This window comes from Xiphophorus maculatus, chromosome 3 (assembly GCF_002775205.1).
Source record: "Xiphophorus maculatus strain JP 163 A chromosome 3, X_maculatus-5.0-male, whole genome shotgun sequence".
In the NCBI taxonomy this organism is placed as follows: domain Eukaryota; kingdom Metazoa; phylum Chordata; class Actinopteri; order Cyprinodontiformes; family Poeciliidae; genus Xiphophorus; species Xiphophorus maculatus.
The window spans coordinates 13,407,022-13,431,325 of record NC_036445.1 but is presented as its reverse complement, the minus strand read 5'-3'; the positions used below and the strand labels follow the sequence as shown (position 1 = coordinate 13,431,325).

General features: G+C 38.5%; 1 protein-coding gene across 4 annotated transcripts in view; it reads left to right on the top strand.

Annotated features, from left to right (window-relative positions):
* LOC102236232 (receptor-type tyrosine-protein phosphatase U) overlaps positions 1–24,304 on the top strand; it is a 234,600-nt gene that overhangs the window by 138,382 nt on the left and 71,914 nt on the right. For all 4 annotated transcript variants that reach the window (XM_023330570.1, XM_023330569.1, XM_023330567.1 and 1 more), the window contains exons 6-10: positions 3,822–3,996; positions 6,787–7,080; positions 17,498–17,815; positions 19,667–19,776; positions 22,298–22,499. In XM_023330570.1, coding sequence (XP_023186338.1) covers positions 3,822–3,996; positions 6,787–7,080; positions 17,498–17,815; positions 19,667–19,776; positions 22,298–22,499 — 1,099 coding nt within the window. The remainder of the gene's footprint in view (positions 1–3,821; positions 3,997–6,786; positions 7,081–17,497; positions 17,816–19,666; positions 19,777–22,297; positions 22,500–24,304) is intronic.

The following is a 24,304-nucleotide window of genomic DNA, read 5'->3' as shown; positions in this document are numbered from 1 at the left end:
GTTCTTCAGGATGCTATTTGTTCCCTAATGTCCTTTAAGCAACCTCTAAGGTTTTGCACAGATTGACACAAATTATGTTATTTCTTATTGTTGTTTATTTACAATTATCAGAGTAAAATATGTTGCAAACAAACTGATGGCACACTTTTTAGGTTTTCATTTGTGAGCAGTTTTCATTCACTGTTAGCATAAACTCTCATAGTCCGATTAAAGGACATTTGGGCTCATGTCAAGAACTATTCTTTAAAAAACGTCAAAAGAAAAAGGATAAAAACTGGCTCAAATATCTTTTTAAAGTCATTCTGTCTTTTTATTCCACATATTTTTCTTGATTTTTCTCCTTGTTGTTCTTTTAGCAACTTTTCAAACTGAGATTTGAACAGTGGCTTCAAAGAAAATCTAAGGCTCTTGGGCATAAATGTTCCCACACAGATCCCTTTAGTGAAGCAAATCAATAAGTTAGTTTTAAAGTTTTACTTAGAACCACTGCAGTAAGTAGAAAATGTTACCTCACATAACCCGTCAAGAAAGGATTTATTTTGTTGTCATTTTTCCCATTGCATTTATTGAGACAAAACTCTTTCTAATGTTTCTTTTTCTTCTTCTTTGACTCTTTCAGAGGAGGTGGAGGAGCTTCACGCATTTCTTCTGTTATTGTTTCTGTGCTCCTAAGGAATAAGGACAGAAACTTATTTTGATTTTGAAATCAGAATAAGTGTTAATATCTTGTTATAGTATAGTTACATCAAACAACATATTAATTGCTGCTGCCAAAATCTTCCCACCCACAACAGCTAGTGTTCATCATGGCTGATCAAGGCAACCCTGCTGCATTGTGTAAAAGTAGCTCATGTTTGATTTTGGTCACTGAAGTGTGCTCCCTCACACCTCTTTCAGCAGCCGCCTTTTTTCCTTTGTATGAAGACAAATGCTTTGGGTAATTAGCTGGCAAAAAAATGTACTGATGCCAGCTGTAATAAGTACTGATGGTTACTACAGAGCTCCTACCCCATAGCCTCTCCTCTAGCTGTAGCTGTCCTCTTCACCATCTTCTTGTCTCTCGAACCATTTCTTATATAATCCTAAAGCCGTGTTTTTATGTTGCTGTGTTGGTTGTGTATGCTGTAACAGCTGCAGATCAGTCTTGGCTGCTCACGCCTGCCAGATTAACAGATCGTTTTGTCATTTCCTTGCCAATTAGCCACAGCCAGATTGTTTTGATAACATGAAGTGATCTCATGCTTGTTTGATTTATTCAGATTTCTCTTGCCTCTCCTCTTTAATCCAAATTCTCGTTGGCAAAAGGGAGGAATGGAGTGCCTTAGAAAAGTTATACCCACAGAACCGTTTCACAAGTTGTCACATTACAACCACAAATTTAAAAGTAAATTTCACAGGAATTACACAGTATTTAGTGCTGGTCTGTACAATCTCAATTAAATACACTGAAGTTTGTGACTGGGCTGTAATAAAAATTTAGAAATGTTCAAAGAGATGGAATACTTGACCAAGATACTATAAAACACTTAGAGATGATTTAAGACTATGTGATTAAGCCTTTTTTCCATTTTTTTGTGGCTTCAGGAGTGGTTGCTTGCTTAACCCTAATCGGTGGTTTTAGTGTTTATGTGTTTGTTTGTGAAGCTTTGGTGTGTGGTTCAAGTGGTTTGTGGCTTTTTGCAGGCCATCAATTCAGGCTTTGAGCAGAAGCTGTGAACGTGCAGTGGTACCCAGAGGTTTCCCTGCTGATCCCAACATGCTCACTTGCTTTGGATTGTGCTGAAGCACACAGATCAAAATGTATCACGATTTATATACACCACTTCACACAAAGAAAATTGCCTGAAAACATGAGAAAAAAAAAGTCAGATCCTGTGTGTGTTTTTGAGACTTCATGGGGTTGACAAATGTTACTCGTTTTAATGGTGTGGAACAATGTGAGAAATGTGCTTGCAGTGCAGCAGCAAGGTGAATCACACAGCATTTGTTTGGATGTCCAGCTATGGGTGTTTAAGTGTGTGAGGGTGTTGGTGGGTTCTCGGTTTCTGAACTTTAATTCCATATTCACATTTTTACCTTTTGTTTTGCAGTAAAACATGCAGCTACTCATCTGCTGTCCTTTTTACTAAACTGATCAAACATTAATGCATTGAAGCTCAACTGCCTACCTGTTCTAGCTGCTGAACAGGAGTCAAGTGTTTTCACTAAATTATATTGGCAACATTTGTAGATGGGGTCAATTTGGGAATACTTCTAATGAATTGCGTTACCTCCATAATCAGTATCAATTCAAAAAGATTTCATTTGTAATTATTAAAGCATGCCTGATTGTCACAATGCAAGAATAAATCAGTTAGATGGTCCTTCATTTCTAACTAAGTTCAACATAATTGAACAATTCTTCATTTTAATCACACAGTGCTAATAAGAACTGACCCATCTAGCAATAGCCTGTGTGCACTGTTGCGTTTGAGTCCCAGGAGCTCACTGGGCAATAACTGTGTGCAGGGCATGAATGCAGGATGTGGTAGGTCAGATGTTGTGTTCAAGGGCATACAACAAATACTGTTCCTTACAAGATAAAAAGGCAAGGAAATAAGTGATTGCAGGAAGAAAAAAAAAAGAAACTACACTAAGTGATACTATGGGTTTCCTCGTTTTGTTTGGGTTATAGATCTGAGTCATTTTAGAATGCCAATATTTCATTAAACTTATTGCAATGCAAATGCTTGAATGCTCAGTAGGTTTAAAGTTAAATATAATCACATAGTAGTTCCATTACTATCACATTGGCCTTTGTTAGTACTGTGATCATGTTCCACTTTGCTCTAATCAATGGATGCTGCAGCTTTTCTTTACAGTGACAGACTATTTTTTGTCCCAACAGGACAAATGATAGCCTTAAAATGATGCTTCAACAGAGGTTAGCTGGATTAAGGGACCAGTTGCAATGACTATAAAAATACACTTTTTTTTAAAAATACTGAAATTCTAACCTACCAAGTCATGGCTGACAAACTAAGGTTTTGGTTATATCGTGACAAAATAACACACACACTCCCTATCAGTTCTTTCATTTTCTTGGAAAAATATGTTTTTTTACATGATTGCAACTTGTTGACTTGAAACACAGAAAGTCATTGCAGAGCAAGGAATTGCCTAGTCTAGTATTCGACTAATCAGCACAACTCCTTAGAATAGACTGCAGGATAGAGAGAAAACTGCAGCAGTAAATACAGTCTTTCTTTTGCAACAGATTTAAAACACCAGTTCAACAATAACAAGAATTTCAAGTTGAGTTCAGTCGATGACTGAGTCAAAATTATCAGAGACTGGTCATTTTAAAATGCCTTCATCCTGTCATCCTGGTAGTTTTAGTAAATGAGTTAAACAGGCAGCACCAAGACATAAAGGAGCAGTCTGCCAAATATTATGACTGAATGTCACCTTCCACTCATGATGAGTGTAAAATAAGGAGCAATAAGTCTGATGTATTTGATCTTCTATAACACCGACCAATAGGCCCTAGCACAGGAACTGAAAATCATGCACCATTATATGGTTTAAAGAATCATAGTAATACTTAAAGTTATTTTTTTTAAATGTTCAAAAATATGCAACTCCTGTTATTTGCATATTTCTTTCAGGTGCTATAAAAAAATGTTTATGCCTCAAAGAGCTGTACAGTGTGTTTGCACATTGTGGATGACTGAGTGTTGGTTGCTTTCTGAATGGCCTGACATATAGCTGTGTTTGTCAGTGAGAGATACACATGATGACCCATCCTGTTTTCTCTGACCCTGTCCTCTCCTGTTTTCCAGAGACACAATGGCGACATTTTAACTGCGGCCTCGGTCAAGCACTTGAGTCATCGACGCTTTGTGGTGTCCTTCCAGCTAGATAGTGTTCAGCGCTCAGATCAAGACCTGTACCGCTGTGTCACTCAGTCATCCAGGGGCTCCGGGGTGTCCAACTTTGCTGAACTTGTTGTGAAAGGTAAAAAAAAGGGGAAAAAAAGTCTTCTTTTCTAACTATTATGCTTCCAGCCAGTATGAAATTTCAAAGTGATATGTTTTTCTTCTGCTCTTGATCACTTGCTACAGTGTGAGATAAAGTCTAAATATATAGCCAATTACATGGTGCCAAAACAGTTAATCTTGAACTGTATCCCATTGGTATTATGGGAGCAAAAACTGATTCTTGGCATCGGTGCTTCATGAGCTGAAGTTGTCAAACACGCTGCCATCTTGGGCGCTTTAGCTCTCTGACAAAACGCTGCTCACTTGACTTGGACTCCTGCAGACCCTGTCATATCATGAAGCACAGATGGTGACCTCACTCTCATTACTCACCACAGCCCAACAGCCTGACACGACTCTGACAGCATAGTAATGACATGGCAGTGGTTTGATGGCATAACAGACTCCAGCCCTCAGCTAAGTGAAGATGAGAAGGGGAAACAAGGACATCACATATTCCTATCTTCTTCTCTTGGTTGCTCTAAATTCAGCTTAAAGCTTGCAGGAGAAGAAGCACAGAAATTGGCATTTGCTCTGTTGTTGTCATTGTTTATCTCTATTTTTACAAAATAATAACTGCTTTTGTGACATTGACATTATTGCAACCTTGAACAAAAGTACCTGGATTTGCAATAAAATATAATAATTTTTTTAAAATATATTTTAAAATACATTGTTTAGGCTATTGTTAAGGTAACACAGTTCTTCTTAAAATTAAATAAACTCACATAACTCATGACATGATTTCCATTATTTTTGTTATCATAATAATAAAAATGTATTTTATATTGCTATAAAAATCCCACACAGCTGTTTTCTGGCAATAATGTCTTTAGGTGTCTGAAAAAAGCAGTTCTAAAACCTCTTAAATATTAAGTCACAATCGGTGGGTACCGCCTGCTTCCTAGCAACCCAAAACAGCTCGTTCTGAAAGGAGATCAAAATAGGCAGAACTGAACAAAGCGAAATCTAGGCGTCTCCTGACTTGTTCAAGGAAGGATAATAGGTCTCCTCTAATCAGACACTACATGTTATGTGTGAACTGAAATATGTGCAGTCAAATTTGACGTTCTTGAAAAGGGAAAGTATTGGAGCGTTCTTTCAGCCGTATGACCAGCTGTATTTTACTACACAACAGGCAGAGAATCCTGTTTTTTTTTTTTTTTGCTCTGCATGTATCTCAGACACCTCATTAGAACCACTCAAGTACAACATAATGAAAAAATGTATCTTGCAAGTTTGGCTATTTAGTTGAAGCCGAGTGCATCCAGCGCAACTCAGACTCTCACCACTACTGACAAGTCTGTTGATCCGTTCTGCTGCCACACAGTTTAAATCCCTCTAACTGATGTGAATACATCAATCCATTTTAGTCTTTTCATAACATGGACGCTATATAAAGAATCTCTTTTCACTAAACTGTTATTAATTTTCCAACCATCAGCTGCCTCTGAATCAGGGGAAAATCCGCAGAAAAGAAAAACAGCCTTGCAATCCATTCCGTCTTCTTACATTCTTGAGAAGAATCATAATGTGCTTTTTATGGCTGCTATGATTTTTAACTTTTCAGACAAAAAAATGCTTCAAAAAGTTATGTGAAAGTCAGTATAAATTATCTTCTCCTCCTCTGCAATGCTAAGAACCTTTAATGAGCTAGGCCTAGTCATTTTAGTAATGTTGAAAATGTGCAGGAATCGTACAGAAACTCACTTATTGCCCCACAGCAGACGGCAACTTTTCCTATAATTAAAAATAAACAAATTCATCATTCTCCATTTCTCTCTGACTTTATTGTACTCCTGCAGTACCTTTGCATTTAATTTAGACTACAGCTGGAGATATGCTGCACACCCAGATTCATAACTCTGAAGGTAGATACAATCTTAATTAAACAACGCCGGTGAGTTGATTGTGAGAAGCTATAAAACAAACAGAAAATACCTCTCAAATATGCTCCAAATTAAATTCAAGGGTACAAGATGAGAAGAACTTCCTATTTGCAAACTTAGCACTGCTTGTGGCCTAAAGATGCCCTTTTAGTTCAGAAGCAGTCGATGTCAAAACAAACAGCTGCAGGCCAAGGGAACCAGGACGTGAGCTTCTGGTAATGTGTAAAACACACAGTGAGGCGGGCCGAAAAAACTGAGGCGTCTCTTCTGGAATGAACGATTAGTCACAGCAACAAATCTCACTCTGATCTCTTCTCATGCCTTGTCGACATTTCTTTTCTATTCCCATTCCTCACTCACACGGTGTAATTGATCTGCCTGTAAGTGACATTTGACCGGTGGGCTGTGGTGTAAATTCCTGCTTTGGAAATCCTGAGTGACAGTGATGCAGAGTCTCCTGTTTCATCACTGTGAGCAGCTCTGTGGACAGATAGAGAAAAACATAAACGGCGCTTAATCACAGTTAAAGGCTTGTCGCATGCTTTCCATTTAATGTACATCTGCTCTTTCCCTGTCACTACATTTTCTGAAGTTCATTCAAGCCCATGAATGCCTTGCCAGTATGAATGACTAATTGACTGTGTAACCAGAATTTAGCCTGCTCACATCCTGTAGTCCTTACAGCTCCATCTGAGACATAAAGCTTTAAGATACTGAAAAATGTGGTTGCATAATACTGATCGGAAACGTTATTATTCTGACGTAATTTTTTTTAAGATTGTTAAGTTTTGCAACAGTTCTCCTAGTATAAGTTTTTTTCACCCAAAAAAAGAGGGCCTAAAGTGAAAAATAAAAAAAACACTGCTTTCCTCTCACAGTACCTCCATCCCCCATCGCGCCGCCTCAGCTGCTGCGCGCCGGCTCCACTTACCTCATCATCCAGCTCAACACTAACTCTATCCTGGGAGATGGCCCCATTATCAGGAAGGAGATTGAGTACCGCGCTAGTCAGTCCCCATGGTCAGAGGTGCATGGAGTAAACATGGTCACCTATAAACTGTGGCACCTGGATCCGGACACCGAGTACCACATCAGCGTGCTGCTAACTCGACCTGGTGAGGGTGGAACTGGCCCCCCTGGACCTCCGCTCGTCAGCAGAACCAAGTGTGCAGGTGAGTCCTCTAATCTCATTTTAAGTCTATTTGGCTCATTGCAGCCGCAAGCAAAACCTTATATAGCTACTTTGTAAAAAGTTCTCATTATTTTCCTGAGAATTAATCTCAATTACGTAAAATGTATGTAAAGTATTTCATTTCTTAAAAAAATATTTCATGTTTGGAGAGACATGTAATAAGGTGAAAACTATGGTTTTCTAACCTTTATTTATTATTTGTCTAATAATTTTAAAGTTACTATGCAACTTTACCTACAGGGGTTCCTCTGTAAAAAAAAAAAACCCAAACAAAACAAAAGATTGGGGTAAGCCCAGTGCTACTAATCAAAGTGACCTTTCTGTTTGCTTTATTGTGCATTTATCAAACATCAGAAACCCTAGAAGGAACATTTAATCTGAATAATGCTGTAGATCATCGTCTGCCATGCCTACCACTTTGTAGCCCTAAACCTTGAAGTGTATTAGAAAGCTTAAGATGATTAGAGATTTATTTTTAAGCATCACAAGCATCCAGCCAAAGTCTCAGAAAGAGTTTCATCTGAGGATAATTAAAGTTTAAGAAAGATCTCCAGAACTATTGCTGCAGATAAAATTATTTAACTCCCACTGCAAATTAGGCTTATTGGCAAAATATACAAATTAGCAGCTGCTTGCCATCAACAAATCAAGCAAGAAACAGCTTCAATGGATTTATCCGAATCAAACACAAAATGCAGCTTTTAGGAACTACTGCGGTCTCAAAATTATTCAACCACTTTATGACAAACGTGCTTAGTACTTTAGTAGCAACCTTCTAAAGTTAGAAAATGCTGTAAATGTGATTTACAGCCAGACATTAGCATCTGGCAGCATTTATGAGGAATATTCTGGTGACATTTGATGGATACACCATATCCTTGACCATCTTCTGTATTCAAGCTTTTTTTGGGATTTGACCAATAATTGGGATTATTATACTGTTTAAAGTTCCAATGATCCCAAAACCAGATCCAAGCCCAATTTGAGACTCCATTGATAAACTATCCTTGATAAGATAAGGGGAAAAATCTTTGAAATATTAGTTTTTTTTAATATTTTACCTTGTGAGAAGAGAATCTGTGGACATCAGATGTCCTTATTTTTAGCAGATGCTTACAAATTTTCCAAAAGGTTTTTCTGTGTTCATTCTAGCATGCATTTTTTTACCTTTATTGACAGATTGCCCAACCTCAGATTTTTAATGTTGTTTTGCATTTGTCTGAAAGTAGAAATTTCCAACAAAACCTGCCTAAAGTTATCAGAATTTAACTTTTTAAGAAGAACATGCTGCATAAGGTACCAAACAGTCAGCTCAATGAACTTCATATTTGTGAAAGCTCATGTCCATTAATATATCTTATTAATGGGTCTTCTTTTTATATAATGAAGTTATTCTAATTAAGCTATCCAGCATGAAGTTCTGATGCCCAGTGGCTACATGCTGTAACTTTAGAGAGCCTTTCATTATAGACCAAATCTGCCACAGTAATCTGCTGAAAATTTAATCAGAGAGGAGCAAATTCTGACTGAGTCTCCGCAAAGACTTATCTCAAAAGAAAAGAGACATTTGTTATCACTGAGATTCTCTGAACTCTGGAGCTGTAGGAGACTTAGGGTGAGACTTTAATTGCTACTTGCATGGCAATATTGGTTTGAGGGTTATTCTAAAGATAACGGATAGATGATAGCTTTAGCTAGCCTTGAGCGCTCTTCTTTGGTATATACTGAGGAAGACAGACATGTGGAAATGATGTGAAATGAATAGGAGTTCGTAGAGTGAGAGTTGTTTTCTTTTTTCTCCCCCCCGTCATCTGAAAACAGGACCAGCGTCAAGAAACAGTGGTTGGCCACAGAGGTTAGCAGCGTCACCACAGAGGAAACATCCAGCACATACTCTAAGATTAAATCTACTGCCCAGTTGAGAACTCTTGGTGTGGAGTTTGTGAGCTTATCTGGCTTTGTGACTAATTGTTAAATGGTTTTAATTCAGCATTAGCATGAGATGGAGTTTACATGGTTAACCATGAGTATGAGAAACCTTTTCTGTGTTGGAGTAATAATGCAGGTTTCTAAAAGAAATAGATAAAATGAAGACTGACTGGATGTACGGAGACATCATGTGGGAGTGAGCAATTAATCTGACTGCACACAATAACATATTAACATTAGCGCGAATCAAATATATTACATCTTGTCTTGAAGTAACACCTATTGCAAAAAATACCACTGTACTTTTAATTATAGCTTTTTATTAAAAGTGCCTGCTCTTTTCAGCAGCAGCAAAGAATTTAGCGCAACAAGCCACCATGCCATGTATGCGCACAAAAACAAGAAACTTGATTTTGACTCCACATTTCTCTCAAGGAGACATTTAAAATATAAATATATAAAGAAGAGGAAATGAAAAATAATAGAGTGCACCAAGTTGTAGCAAATGTGGTTTTATAGTTGGTAAAGGTGAAAAATAAAATCTATTTGCCATGTTAGCTGTCCTTTTTGTTAAGATTTTCCATCGTTAGTCTACAGGTTTTTTTGGACGTTTTTCTCCGTCTTCTCTCATCAGTGATTCTTTGTGATTTGTCACTGTGTAGTCGCTGTCCTCACTCAAGCAGAATAACAGTATTCGTCACAGCTACATCCATGCTAATTTTTCAAAATATATGCACACATAAAGCATGAAAACATTGTTTTGAGGCAGACATACTCAGAGAAGATGTAGGCAGTCATTAGTGCTGCATGAATCTGCAATGTGAGCATTGTGTAGTCACAGGGGCACAAAAAGGAAAAGCTTTTGTTACCCCAAGGCAGAAGATTCATGTCCTCCATGGTCATCACTCTTCCCCATGCCCAATGGTCTCTCCCTGCCACACACCATCCGTCGCATTTCTTCCGACCCTGCTCCAGCCGAACCTCCCCGGCCTTCTCTCAGATGACATATTAAAGCTACTCTCCAGTCCCGAAAGCTAAAGACACCTCTCATTCATCAGTCTTTGTGCACTCCTTCGCTTCCCGACACACCCATCTCCAGCTGAAGAGTATCAAATAATTCACAAGGGGGAAAAAAGGAAAGAAACGAGTGGGGGATGGTAGGGGACCTGTGACTGTTGAACAGAAATGGTGAAAATGAGATTAAGTGATGCAGGATTCAGATGGAGATTACTCTAATAGTTGCTACTATCCGTGTTTGTGAAAGTCACTAAACTCAGTCGTTAATGATGTATTTACATTTCAACCAGTGTGACATTAGCTTGTTCAGCCATGTGTGGGATAAGTGATGCTGTTGGGTTTGCAGAGATGTACAAGTGGGCATTTTAATGCAGCACAAGATTATTACAGAAGCCATATAGGTGATTTCAATTTGTTTTTGCCTTTCACCGTTTATGGATATTGGTTTTATTTGTACAGTGGGTCTACATGCTGTACTCACTCTTTTATTCTGGCAGGTTTTCGACATATGAAAATAAGATGAAGATAAATGCTTCTAAAACGGTTTCACCTCCACCATAAGTTCATACCTGCCATCAATTCGAGCGAATCTAACAACTTGAAGCAAAGTGCAGCTCTTCTAGTTGGAGTTTTTTCAAATGCACGTCTTTTAAATAAAGTCTTAGTTATCAACACAGGTCACAAAGTATCAAAATTATATCCTTGAACAATGACATTAGCCACCAGAGGAGTTCCAACAATTCTACATAATTAAACAAACACAATGGTACAGAGGAGACACTAATTAATAACTAGTGAAAATATGATGTTTTATTGGAAGAAAATGCAAGAAAATGTTATTTTGGAATGACCTATCTACATTACTCAGCAAACCCTTGTAGTACTTGAAGAGGGCTATGAGAAGTCCATGCAGTCTAACAGAGTGAGTGTAGGGAATGTAGAGTGGGCAAATATTTTCATGTCAAGATGTGCTTTTCTAAAAGGCTGAGTCCTGAAACTGAATTAAACATTGGGTCAGGAAAGAACTACAGGAAAGTAATAGTTTAAGGTTATTCAGATTCATGCAACTGATTGCAGCTCCCCCCTCACCCCATGATTCTCATTTAACTTGTACAGGAAATATGTTGAAAAAAGTTTTGAATGATTCATACTGGGTTTGTTATTTCCCTTAAATCTTTACTTTACATGTGCACTGCAGCTGTACACCTGTGTGAGTGATTGATATTCGTTATCTTCTGTTAGCTTGGTCAAATCATGGTTTGACTCGCATGTTTTCATGGTAGTGGGACACTGCAGATGCAATAATCTAAGGTTTCATGTATTTAAACTTCTCCAACTTGTTTATTTGACCTCCTTGAGACATTCGCCAGACTGCGCTTCCCGAGGCTCCCTCAAACAGCCCTGCAAATCACCTGGTCCGCTGAGCCCCCACTGACCTTACGATCTACTGCTGAAGCCCGGTCATTCCCATTGCTGCTGGCCTGATTAGGTTTACCCACTAGAATATAGATGTTGGGGTTGCCGTGGCGATTTCAGGGAGGTGATAATTAACCAGGGAAGAGAAGGGATATTTGAAACCCTTTTCTGGAAGGTGAATTTCCGCTCTAAAAGCAGAGTCCTACCACCGTGACTAATCACACGCTGCCATGATGAATATTTCCTTCTGTCCCAAACGTTGTTGGCTAGATGGGTACATACACACACTCACGCACCCCCACACGCATACTCATGCGCAGACTCGAGCTGTCCGGGTGCGGAGACTATAAAACTAATGGCCGTGAATGTGAACACGATCTCCGGCTGGCTCTGATGGCTGTCCAGGTGTGCCTGATGAGCCATCACTGTGATTATCAGCACGCTGCATTAGCACAGCGTGAAGCCCCTCAAGTAAATCGCACAGGAGAGGCAAGCATTTGGACTGCAGGTGGTCCCCAAACTATGTTAATGGGCTTCCACCTGCTGTTGGGTCACTGAACCCTTTAGAAAGGCCCTGGCCATAATCTTCTTGAACTGGTAAAAGGAGACAACACCAGGGTGAAATTAGTTGCACTACGAACATAAGTACTCAGCTTGTCTTGGCAAGTCATTTATCATTTCATCTATTCCGTGTCATACCATCCAGTACATCCAGTAGTACTATCAGACTGCCACAAAGTCTTCAGTGTGACCATGTATCGTATGCGCAATAGCTTCATTGTAGACAGACTTGCATGTCCTCAGAAAAGGTATTGTGATTATATTTTCAATATGAACCATAATCGCTTCCGGACTCCGTTCTCTAAATACGAAGCATTGTTCAGATAGGGCCTGTGAAAGTTGTATGTTAAATGTAATTTATCAGCTCTTCTCATCATGCTTACACAATACCCACAATTCAGCCTTTGGCAGTTTTTAACTGCCAGTTCAGCCAGTTTGTGTTTCAGTCCTGGTTCAAATATCATACGTGTAACTTATTCTGAGATTTTTCTCTTTTCTGTCTTAGAGGCATTTCAGCAAAAGTTACTGCGCTGGGCACATTTATTTGGACCCCTTCCATAAATACTTTTTGTGACTCTATACAATAGGACATCATATAGCCTTCATTTATAATGGTTCACGTACCTGGAGTTTATAGAAAATGGTATTTTTGACCATTATTCTTTGAACAATTTCTCTAGATTGTCTACAGCTCTGCGTCAGCTCTGAGACTTTCTTCTCCTTAGCTCAGCCCACAGTTTGTTTGTTTTTTAGTAGGATTTAGGTCTAGTGGGGAATGGAATAAGTTCCCAGGGGCCTTTGGAAGAGAAACAGGCCCACAGCATGATTGATCCTCCACTATATATAACTGTGGACTTTTCTTTCTGAAAAGCTTGATGTTAGTCTCATTCACAGTTGAAGCCAGATAATTCAGCAAACTCTACATCTCCCTGTTTGTCATGGTAGAATAGAAAAGATTTCTTAAAAATGTTTACCCTCTGGGTAACATCTAACAGTTGCTACAGACACTTGGTGACCTCAAGATGCCAGACTTTGATCCAGTTCTCTCACTATTCAGTTCACAGTGGTAAGTCAAATATAGGCCAGTCTTGTGACCAGGAGCTGAAAGAAATTTACCTCTTAGGAATATCATATAGAAATTTCAGGGAAACAGGGCGCTGTGGTGGTGCAGGGGGAAAGTGCACTACCCATAGACAGAGGGCTTAGTCCTTGATGCCACTGTCACTGGTTCAAGTCCTGGCCCGTTGACCTTTGACTCCTTTTTTTTTTTTCACAACCCACTTTACTGTCTGACCACTCTCAATTAAAGGCCACTAGAGTCGATAAAACGTTCAGGGAAACAGTCATGAGATAATTTGGAAGTCATTGAAACTCTGATGCATGCATGATTCATGCATTAATAATACTAAAATATAATAAAATGTTTCAATTACATAGATTGATTTTAAATCTATGTAGATACTGCTAATTGAGTCACAAAGTATTTGTTAAAAACAATGATTAGTAACTGTCAAAGATTTTAAGTAATTTCAATTTTTGACAAAAATTAATAGTAATTTTTTCTCAAAATTAGTGAAAGCTGATACTGCAGTAGTAAAATTAAAGTTTCACTCTTTCGACACTCAACCTTTGGATGTGTATTAGTTTCATCAGGGTTACACAAAACTGTAGGAGGCTCTCGCTAAATAGCTGCTTAATTAAATACTCAACATGTGTAAACATGAGGTCGGAGGTTTTTGACAGTGAATCTGTCCTAATAGAGAACACCAACCATCAGGAAACATTATGGACGCACTTGTAGGAATCTACCAACCCAAAATTGATAAATGTGGCTAAGAGGTAACCCTTCCCTGCAGAGCTGTTTACTGCTACAGTAGAATCTCACCACAGCATAGAGGGGTTTGAAGTGCGACTGCTGAGCTTTGCATCCACATGTTGCATCGATCCCAATACTCACACCTTCAGACACATTTGGGCAGCTGCAGATCCTTCGCCGCAGGCTGCCACAGAACAAGCGCCTGTGGGACGCCGACAAATAAGAGGAGGCAAGGGAGGAAGAGTTGGCACAAATGTCCACTTTGAGAAACCCCATAATGAGCACACTGTGGCCTCTTTGGTAGTGCTTCATCAACTCAGCATTTAAATGCCTCTCTTTATTTAGCTCTCAAACCGTGCAGACTATCAACTGCACCATTAAGACAATGAACAATGGTGCATTTACATCTTTCAGCGGGTGCAGTGCAGTCTACCACTTTGTGATTACTGCTCCCACTCATTCATCTACCATCATATTAGTCGAGATGAGGTCCAGATCAACGCTCCACTCATATTTTCATCTAGAGCGAGATGCCTGACAGGAAATTAAAAGGAAAAGCTGACGAGTGCTGAGTTCTTCATCGTAGGTTGTCGTGAAAATTCAAGTGCTCTACATAAAGTAAAAGGTGGATGAGGAAATAGATAATACTGGTTTTTTTCCCTGATGAGAAAAGTGAGGAGATTTTTAAAAAAGAAAGGCCTGTGATTCAGATTAAACCAGATCTTTATATTTACTATATATAATGACACAAAGCCTACTGGCTGACATTAAATCAGACAACTTTTCCTTGTAGGTCAATTAATATTTCTAAAATGATTTCTGTTTGTTAAATGCTTTAATAATGATTTACAAATTTTTTGAATCTCTATTCTCTAAGGTGATTTTCATTTGTGCTTCAAATGAAAATATTCCATTTGTCGGACAAATTACGTTATTTTCTGCAATCAATCAAGTTCTAAATTAAGCACTCAGATATGAAAGACCTACAAATTTAAAAAACAATGTACAAAACATAGAAATTTATGTATAATCCAAACTAAAAACATTAAGCAAAATTGGTTATAAAGGCAATTAAACCCATTTTTCTTTTTTCAGGTAAGCAGATTATTTTGTTGATTCTGTTATTGCAAAACAAGACTTTGAAATTATAGGTTTAGGTTTTTGTGCCATCAAGTCAGGTGCATCATCATAGTATTTCAACGAAAGCTTAGTACTGTAAATTTACAATGAAATATTGATCACACTGACTGCTACACAACACTGCTGTGTGTTAAATATGCATCAACAGGCATCTCAACTAAGAAGACTACTTGCTTGACAAATGTTTAGCTACAATTCCTTAATATTTGGTAAAATTACTTTTATACTGTTTGACTTTGGAATATTTTGCTTAGCTGGCATCATTGCCCCCCCCAGCAAAAACACCCCAAAAACGTGATGCTGGTGTCACATCACTATCAGCACAGTTAGCTCATTTACCTGTACGCTAAAAGAAATACTTTCTCATCGTTGAAGCATTTAGAGTATTTACGCTTTACATGTTCTATGTAGAGCGTAGCCCATTTATTTATAGTAATTTAAATACTACTTGCTATAAAAGAACTTATTTCTAGACAATGGTATAATTCCCTTAATGATTAATAGTTGTCAGTAGAAAATTGTGTATTGGACTAGCATATTTACACTGTCAAAGCGCCCTCTAGTGGGCTCATTACGGACGAGAGAAGACCTTTATCTTATAGTGGTCCCATCTTTTATTATAATATCTAAAGTTGTTAAGATGGGATAAAAAGGATTTATCCCATCTGTTCATGAGAAACTAATTTATCTCTATGTTTTATTATTTTCAAAGTAAAGCAGTCAATGAAGTCTAGCGGGATGTAACTGAACCATTTCTATATTATTCTTTTTAAACAATATACCATTTTATTATTACAATGAAATAAACAAAAAAGGCAAAAAATCTTCTTCCAGTATTTGCTTTAACGCCTGAGAAAATGAGCTGTACAGACTGTTCTTCTGGGGCAGATTATCCAGTGACAGCTGCTATCCCAGGAAGTCAGGTTGTTGTTCTCAGGCTTGTAAGATTCTGCTATTTTTCTTTAAAAGTAACAACAGTCACTTTAATCAAATGCTTCATTTTTAGTTTCATGAAACATCAGGACATGGCCCCCCAAAATTGGAGAAGCTGAAAAGTAACAGCATCTTCCTCTCCGAGAGGCCTCTTGTTCTTGTCAGTATGGGACTCACTTCACTGTGGATAATCACTCTCTATTGACAGCATCAACTTGCATCTTCACAAAGTTCTTTTGCTTTTGTACGGGGGTCGATACATTTTAAACCAAAGCATGTTCATTTCTGGGGTGCAGAATCTGCTTCGTTCTTGAACAGTATGTAGGTTGGACATTTCAGGCTTAGTTTGATTTTTTTTCTCAGGCAGTGGAAAATAGAATAGATGACACTGGTCCAATTTACAACATAAGAAAATAATTCTCTATAGTCATTAGAAATAGTATACTCAAATTAAAAGAAATTTTCAACTGGGTAGGTTAATTTAAAGAAAAAAATTCTGTTCATACATATTTGAGTATAGAAAACGATAAACTATAACAGGTGAAAGAACTGCACACATAACAGCAGAGAGGCTATTTGAAGTGAAAACAAAAACAGTGAGAGCATGAGAACTAAAGGTTATGTGTCTTTTTTTATATTGAATGTAAACATCACGTTTCAACCGTAGCCCTTGATATAATACATTAGTTCCTATTTTGTGGTTTATTAGCTACAGTCTTTGACTTCCTTGTTCTAGTCGGAGGTGAAGTCAGTTAGGAGAGAAGTGAAGACCTTGGCCAGTAACCTCAGCGCCTCTGATCTCGCCCTTATCTCTACTGTCATTTTCTTGCAACCGTAATCCATTACAGAAAACGCCCTATGGAAAGAGGAAAGCCATACGCTACATTATGTAGCATATTGCTCGACAAACAGGCATTGATTGGGTTAATAACAGCTGTTGATAAAGGCCTCGATTGATAAGAACGGTGTCCTTGGCTCAACTTTGCATCTCTTCAGCTTCAGCCGTTCCCCCAAACACTGGCTGTTCTGTGCCTCTGTGCATAGAGGCTCTCTGTATCTCTCGGTGAGGGCGGCAAGGGGAATATTAAAGACAGATCTCTTGTTCATTTAGTCTGAGTCAAAGAAAGTGCAGTTTAACTCCTCTGTGACTAGAATTAACGTCTAAAAATATACCGTGACCCAACAGTAAAAGTGACCAGGAGGAAGTAAATGTCCTTGCGTAATGCTGGCAGTTTTGCCACGATGGGGGATTAAACCTTCAGGCAGAGAGTTACAGCTACTGAAGAGTAAACTTACACTGCGGCACAGAGGAGGGAACTGGTGGGCGAACGACAGAAACTCAGCCTGTCCTATTAATTAGAGCAATTGGCGTGAGCTCCCGCTCTGCCATCAGGGATGTGGGTGTGCTGTGCTGGCAGCAAACTGACCTCTGTGTTGTGGCCGGGCAATATGGCAGCATGGATGAGAGAAACTGCTGAGGTGGTCCATAAATATTAGTCAGATTTTTTTCTTACACTTTATGAAAGTCAGTGGGCCTTCAGGACTTTCTTTCTGTTTCTTCATTACCTTCTTTTATTTTTCTCAGAGCCCATGCGTCCGCTGCGAGGCCTCGTCGCCACAGATATCCAGTCCAGGCAACTGTCCCTGCAGTGGGAGAATCTGGCCTTCAACCTGACACGCTGCCATACCTACTCAGTCTCCCTGTGCTACCGCTACACCATGGCAGGAGGCGGCGGAGGCCACAACACCACTGTACGCGAGTGCCTGGCAGTGGAGCACAATGCCTCACGCTTCACACTTCGTGATCTGCCGCCGTACCACAGCGTTCACGTACGTCTGTCACTGGCAAACCCAGAGGGGAAGAAGGAGAGCAGAGAGGTCAGCTTTCAGACTGAGGAGGACAGTAAGTATCTGATGGAGGTTAAGCTGCACATATTAGGACACAATATGAAAACAGGAAGGAACGAAATTACATTTTGGGAAGTGATTGAACAAGTTTAGGGTTTAAAATGTATGGGTATTCTTTACACTTAACATTTCAGTCTATTTAACTGCATTATTTTTTAAAGCAGGTTTTGATTGCAGGTACATGGCTGCATATGTTGAGCTCCATAATTGCTATTTATAGCTCATTCATGGGCTATTAAAGATCATATGTTGTATGATCTCTAATTAATTTGGTTAAAAACAAATGATTGTTTTTAGCCTTCTTGCCATTATCTTTACATAAGTATTTATATTATGCGCATGAAAAACACCATTACTCGAATGTGATGGTACAGTTTATGTTCAAAAGGTTTTTCTACTTAAACGTAGATAAAATGATTATGGAGTTGGTACCTGCAAGTCTCTTTAGAGTCTTAAATTAGTGTTTCTAGTGTTTTATAGTATATTTAGGGAATATGTGTGTGTGCATCTCTTTAATTTAATTTACAATTTTTGCAGTAAGTGAATACATTTTACTGTTACATACATACAATAACATACATACATTTTATTGTTAATAGAATGTATGTTTAACATGCAATTTACTGTCATAGGTAATAGTTTTGCTGTTGGTTTATCTACTAATAAATTCTTTTGCAGTACTTATGTAGAAGTTCAAATTGCCACATCCTGTACTTTAATTATTTTGGATGCCAGATGTTAGAGTTAGTCTTTGTATTTGTTACATGAAGAATAAGAATCTATTTCTTTAAATGTTATCACAGTAAATGTTAAAGTGCAGAATTTTCAGCACTGAAATATTTGACTTTAAGGGTGTGCGAAGTCCTTAAGAAACTATTTTAAAATATATCTCTGTGAATATAAATCTGTTGTGTAACAGTTCTTACTGTATGTCAGCCGATTCTATTCAGGGTGAATTTAACATAAAGCGGTTTTGTACAGAGGAGTTCTTACGCATGTGTCTGATCTGAACAGTCCTGAATAAGCGTCACAAAAGACATTTTATTTTCAGACTGAGATGTAAAGGAGAAAACGAGGACAGTCTTGAGAAAATATTTCATGCCTCTTATCTTCTATCTGCAGTGGCATATCGTCTGCATGGTGGTGGAGAGAAAAATCAATTCTCCCATGAAAAAAAAAATCTAAACAAACAAGATTTCTTACAATGAGATAAAGACACAGAGAGCGATCCACATACAATTTTAAAGCAAGTGTTTTTTTTTTGTATTTTTAGCTATTAAGATATCTATGTAGATTTTAATACAGAATATGCCAATTATGAGAGCTTTTTTGCCTGTCTTAGTAAGCAACTTTTATCTGAATTCAAAGAGACAACTCAGCTGTTTTGCTCTTGCTTTAACCTCAGGCTTGAATCTAGCAGTCTTCCTCTGTACACAGCTTGCACAGACTGTGAAGACACGGCCTGCAACTGTACAACCCAGAAAAAAGCTTCCACCTAAATATTCAGTCATTTACATTCATGTCAAAATCAAATTTCCAAGCAAGTGGGTGATATATTCACAAATATTTTTGAAGTTTCACTGAAGATTGGTATGAAATTATGATACTTTGTGGAAAGTTTTCTCTCGTGTGTGTGTTGCAGATAAATCCTTCATGCGGTTTATGTATTAAAAGCGTCCTTATCAGATCTTTTCTGCCTGTCTGCTCTCTGGTAGTGAGTTTCTCTTGTGGCTCTTTGTTCTGAGCCACTGTGACATTCACTTTGGTGATATTGACACGACAGGCTCATCGTGGGATCAGCACTTCAATTTCCCTGACAAATGTTTGCTCTGACAATTTCTCATAGTTCCCGGAGGCATAGCGCCAGAGTCGCTCACCTTCACCCCTCTGGATGACATGATCTTCCTGAAGTGGGAGGAGCCTGTCGAGCCCAACGGCCTAATTACGCAGTATGAGGTGAGCCCAGAGAGACACTTCTGTTAGCTTAACTTGCATAGTTCATAGAACAGAACAGATACATGTGGAGTGAAGCAGTACGCTTCATTTTTACATAATAAATGCACAGTAACATATATTTTACACTAAAAGTTTTAGGGTCAAAAGTATAAAATTCTATTTTTAATTAATTTTATTCATGAGGAAACAAAGTCTGTAAGGAGTTTTGAGTCTTATTTCAGAAGCGTTGAGCCCACAAAATACAGGGCATCTAGTTTGAAGAATTTCTTTGAACTTTATTTTGAAGAACCAATGCAATCTCAGGTTTATGGTCATTACTTAGTGATATTGTGCACTGCTCTTTATTCTCTGCTATTCTAGATGCTGATAAAGAAAGCTACTTCAAAATTTATATAAAGACAATTTATTTTCGACGACAAAATTCAAGCTTGATGCATCACTGTATCGCTGTACAAAATTAATCCTATATTTTTCTCCTTTATAGATCCATGGATAAAACTCCAAAATTAAAAGAAATGCAAAATAATTAAACATACTATTTTTGCTGCAATTTGTTTAGGCTCTTATTATATGATGATGTCTAATTTCTTGGGGGCACTCTGCATAAATTGGTGTTCAAGAGTTGGTCAAGCCTAAAATCATCTGAATTTGATGAACCTCAATCCCTATATGTATCTCCAAAAATATCAGATACAGTATGTGCTGTTTGATTAACGGTCATGTTGATGGCTACTAATATCGACAGACAAACAAACGCTTAACCTTTAAGTCAGGGGTTTTCAAATCCAGGTCTCAAGGGCCCGTGTCCTGCACTTTTTTGATGTGCCCTGATTTAGCGCTCTTGAATAAAATGGCTGAATTACCTCTTCAGTATGCAGTCAAGTTCTCCAGAGTCCTGCTAGTGACCTCATTAGTTGATTCAGATGGGTTGAAGCAAAGACATTTGCCCCTGAGGCCTGGATTTGAAGACTCCTGCTTTAGGTTTGAACAGGCTTGAGAAAGAGTCAGTTTTTTTTTTTCTTAAGGAAAACTATGCTTTTTAGCAGGTACAGTGTGTTGCTGATGTCCTTTTAGAAACTTCTCAAACTCTAATGTTGGGCTACTTCTGATTCTCAAAAGCTAATGCTTCAAAAAGAAAAAAAAATCTAGTCCAAATTTGCACTCGTTCAAACGGAGGAGCCCATACCAGAGGAGAAAATATCGGTTATTTCCTGGAAACTGAAATGTGCCAGTTCTTGTAGTGCTTTTGTTTCCCTTGGGGTGAAAAATACCCCCCTGTCCATTTACTGAGTCATTTTCAGTATCGCTGGCACAAAGCAGATTCAGTACACTGCGTGCTTAATCACTAAAATCTTCCACTGGTGCCCCTTTCGATGCACGGTTCACTGTGTCCGTACTAACAAAAATAGCAGTAAGGGCTGGATACACTCGCTGACCTTGCACACAGTCTTCGACTTAACATTGCACTTGTCCCATTGGAACAGAGGCTGGCACTATTAATCAATAACTTACACACATTTGTTTTAGCTGTGGGGCTTCCATTTAGCTAGGTAATGATTTTGTATTTACTGTACACTCTCTGTCTGTGGTAAGCAATCAGTAGGTCTGCTTACCCATCCTCACAGTAATGCTTCCTTTCTTGACCTCTTCTGCAAGGACTTTATTTAATCAGACCTCTAGGTTGACAAATAAAGTGATTTGTGCACCAGATGTTTGGGCTTTCTTGTGAGGATCACTGCGACCTGACAGAGAAAGCTGTGAGAAATAATCTTCATTACTCTTAGACTGAATCATTGACCACAAGGTTTGAAGTATCCTCAGTGTGTGATGTAGGCACTCCCAGTTCATAATGTCTGCTCATGTTCATTCCTTTAAATTAAGAGGACCTTCTTCAGCTCTGATGTACGTCCTAATATCCTCACCCTAATTGCAGGCAGGTCACATCATTTAGCTCTTGTCTCTTTCAAACAGTTCAAGTGGAAGCTCTCCACCAGGTAATGCGAGACAAGAAACCTCTTGAAGAAAAACTTTCTCAAAAATTACACTTTTTAAGGACAGTGATCTGTGGCATTTTGTTAACAAGAGTTAATTGAACTCATAAACATAGATTTAAACACTTGACTATACTTTTTAATGTGGGGTGTCCAGAGATTTTGACCTCAATAATGCGCTACTTAGGCAGGCAATCATTCATCGCTCGCATTAGTTTTTTAAAAAAAAAAAAATAAAATCCCACATTGCTTAAACCCATGCAACCTAACAGTGGCAATGTCAATTAGGTCCTATTCATGTGAAATTATAAACTGAACCGCCCTAATCAGCACAACCATTTAAGAAGTTAATTTATTTCTTAATTGAGTGAGTCATAGTGAGTAACTTCTATAGAGCCTTTCAAGGGGTGAGTTAATAGTCTTATATGAAATCTGTAAAAGTCTGCAAACACAGCTCAGAATCAGGGCCAAGGTGACTTGCTCTTATCCCATTAAATGAAATCATCTTGTGTTTTCTCACCTGCCAACAGATCAGCTACCAGAGCATTGAGTCGTCTGATCCAGGCATAAACGTCCCAGGACCCAGAAGAACCGTGTCTAAGCTCAAGAATGAGACATACCATATGTTCTCCAACCTCCACCCTGGAACGACTTACCTGATCTCTGTTCGAGCACGTACGGCAAAGGGCTTTGGCCAGACTGCCCTCACTGAAATCACCACCAACATCTCAGGTACAAACACCAATTTCACCAGTTCCCTGTTTGATAACATGCAAGATATGAGAAAATGTAGAACGTTTCACCTTGTTGGTTTCTTGCGCTGTTGACAAAAACTGAAAAATAAATTGATTTTAAGCTGTGGACTTGAGGACTTTTTACAATCAGTTTTTGCAATAAACATTGTCTTCATTTTTTTATTTGAATGCCATGGTTAACTTCAGTTCTCGTCATATTTCGCTATCCATTCATTTAAAATGCTTAAATTTTAAATGAATGGAGCAGTAGCAGTTAAAGTCTCTCTTTCATATTTTCCCTCCTGTGAAAATTACTATATTTACATTACATGAAAAAAATGTCCTTACCTAGCTGAAAAAAATTAAATACAATTTTTAAGTGTTTCAAAACCAGAAAAGAAGAGCACAAGAAAGGTTGAAGGTACACAAATTGGTATTGTTAGTTAATTAAAGAAATGAAATAAAGCAAAGAAACATCAATGACCCCAGGAAAATTATTATGAAAAACAACAGGTAAAATATTTTTCTGTATCATTTCTGGAGAGACAACTGCAACGTGGAAGGAAACGGGTGCAAATTGCTCACATCTCCTAGATTTCACGGGTGGGACTGCTTCTGCATGCATTAGTGAAAAATGCTTTGTGAATCCAGAAAGAAAACATGTCAGGAGAGAAATGGTTGTAAAAATTTAAAAAGCACTGCTTTTTAAATGTATCCCTTAGATTGGAGCCCTATTTAAATTATTGCTGTTTACATCAGTCTTGTTTCACTAGATAGGTCATCGACAGTACACTATAAAACACTTTTTTTATTGGCTTCAACAACATCAATCTTGTCGCCTTTATATACTTCACAACTTTCTTAGCCATCATATAAGGATTTTGGGATTGGTCTCTTTCGACCTCTGTGTTTCTCCTTCACTGAGGTAAAACTACTGCTCCCACAGTGGAGGAGCCATATTTCATCACTTCTCCAAACTTGCGGGATGCTGTCAGCTCACAGTCCACAGGATATAAATTAACACGTAGAAGGCAGAGAATCTCCTCAGAGGGAAGCATGTTGTGTGCAGCGTATGAAGAAAAATGCAGTACATTCATGAGACCTGAATGTCACTTCCAGGAGTCTCTGAGCCCATTACTTGTGGTAGGATTTCAACCTTTCTATTGCTGTTTCCTTTTGATGATGCATTCTCACTAGCTAAAGAGTGGGATTGCATCTCAGAGGAGCTCACCGCAGTCCCGCTGTTTTACCGTCCCTTTCTTTTTTTAGCCCATATCTCTTCACAGGTAGGTTCAGGTTGTGTGTTATAGATTAAACCCGCCATTCTGGCCTGTTGGATGCTTATGAGAGAGACTTCTGGCACCAATCCAGACCACGGATAGACTTCAAAAGTCTTTGCAGATCATCATCTTCCTGCTTCAGCGGCCCACAGTGCAGAACATTCACTTACACTGAGCGTCTCCTAAATCTGCGCTGACAGCTAGCAAACACTGAACACCTTCAGCAGCCACTACTGTCAGCATCTTTAAACAACACCCACCTCACAATACCTGACTGCACACATTTCCTCATTGGCCAGCACACTTATACATTCAGCGGTGTGCATCGCTGTGGCTGATGCACTAATATTCTTCAGACAGACTGGACCTGGCAGCAGGCTTCAAACTGTTTTTTACTGCCATGCTCCCTTAGCATCAACAAACACACACCCGGTTTTCTTTAAAGCCGCCGCCCGTAATTGATGTCAGCTCTATTCTGCCGCAGTATTAGCAAACTGCCTTTTAATTCGATAATTATCTATGC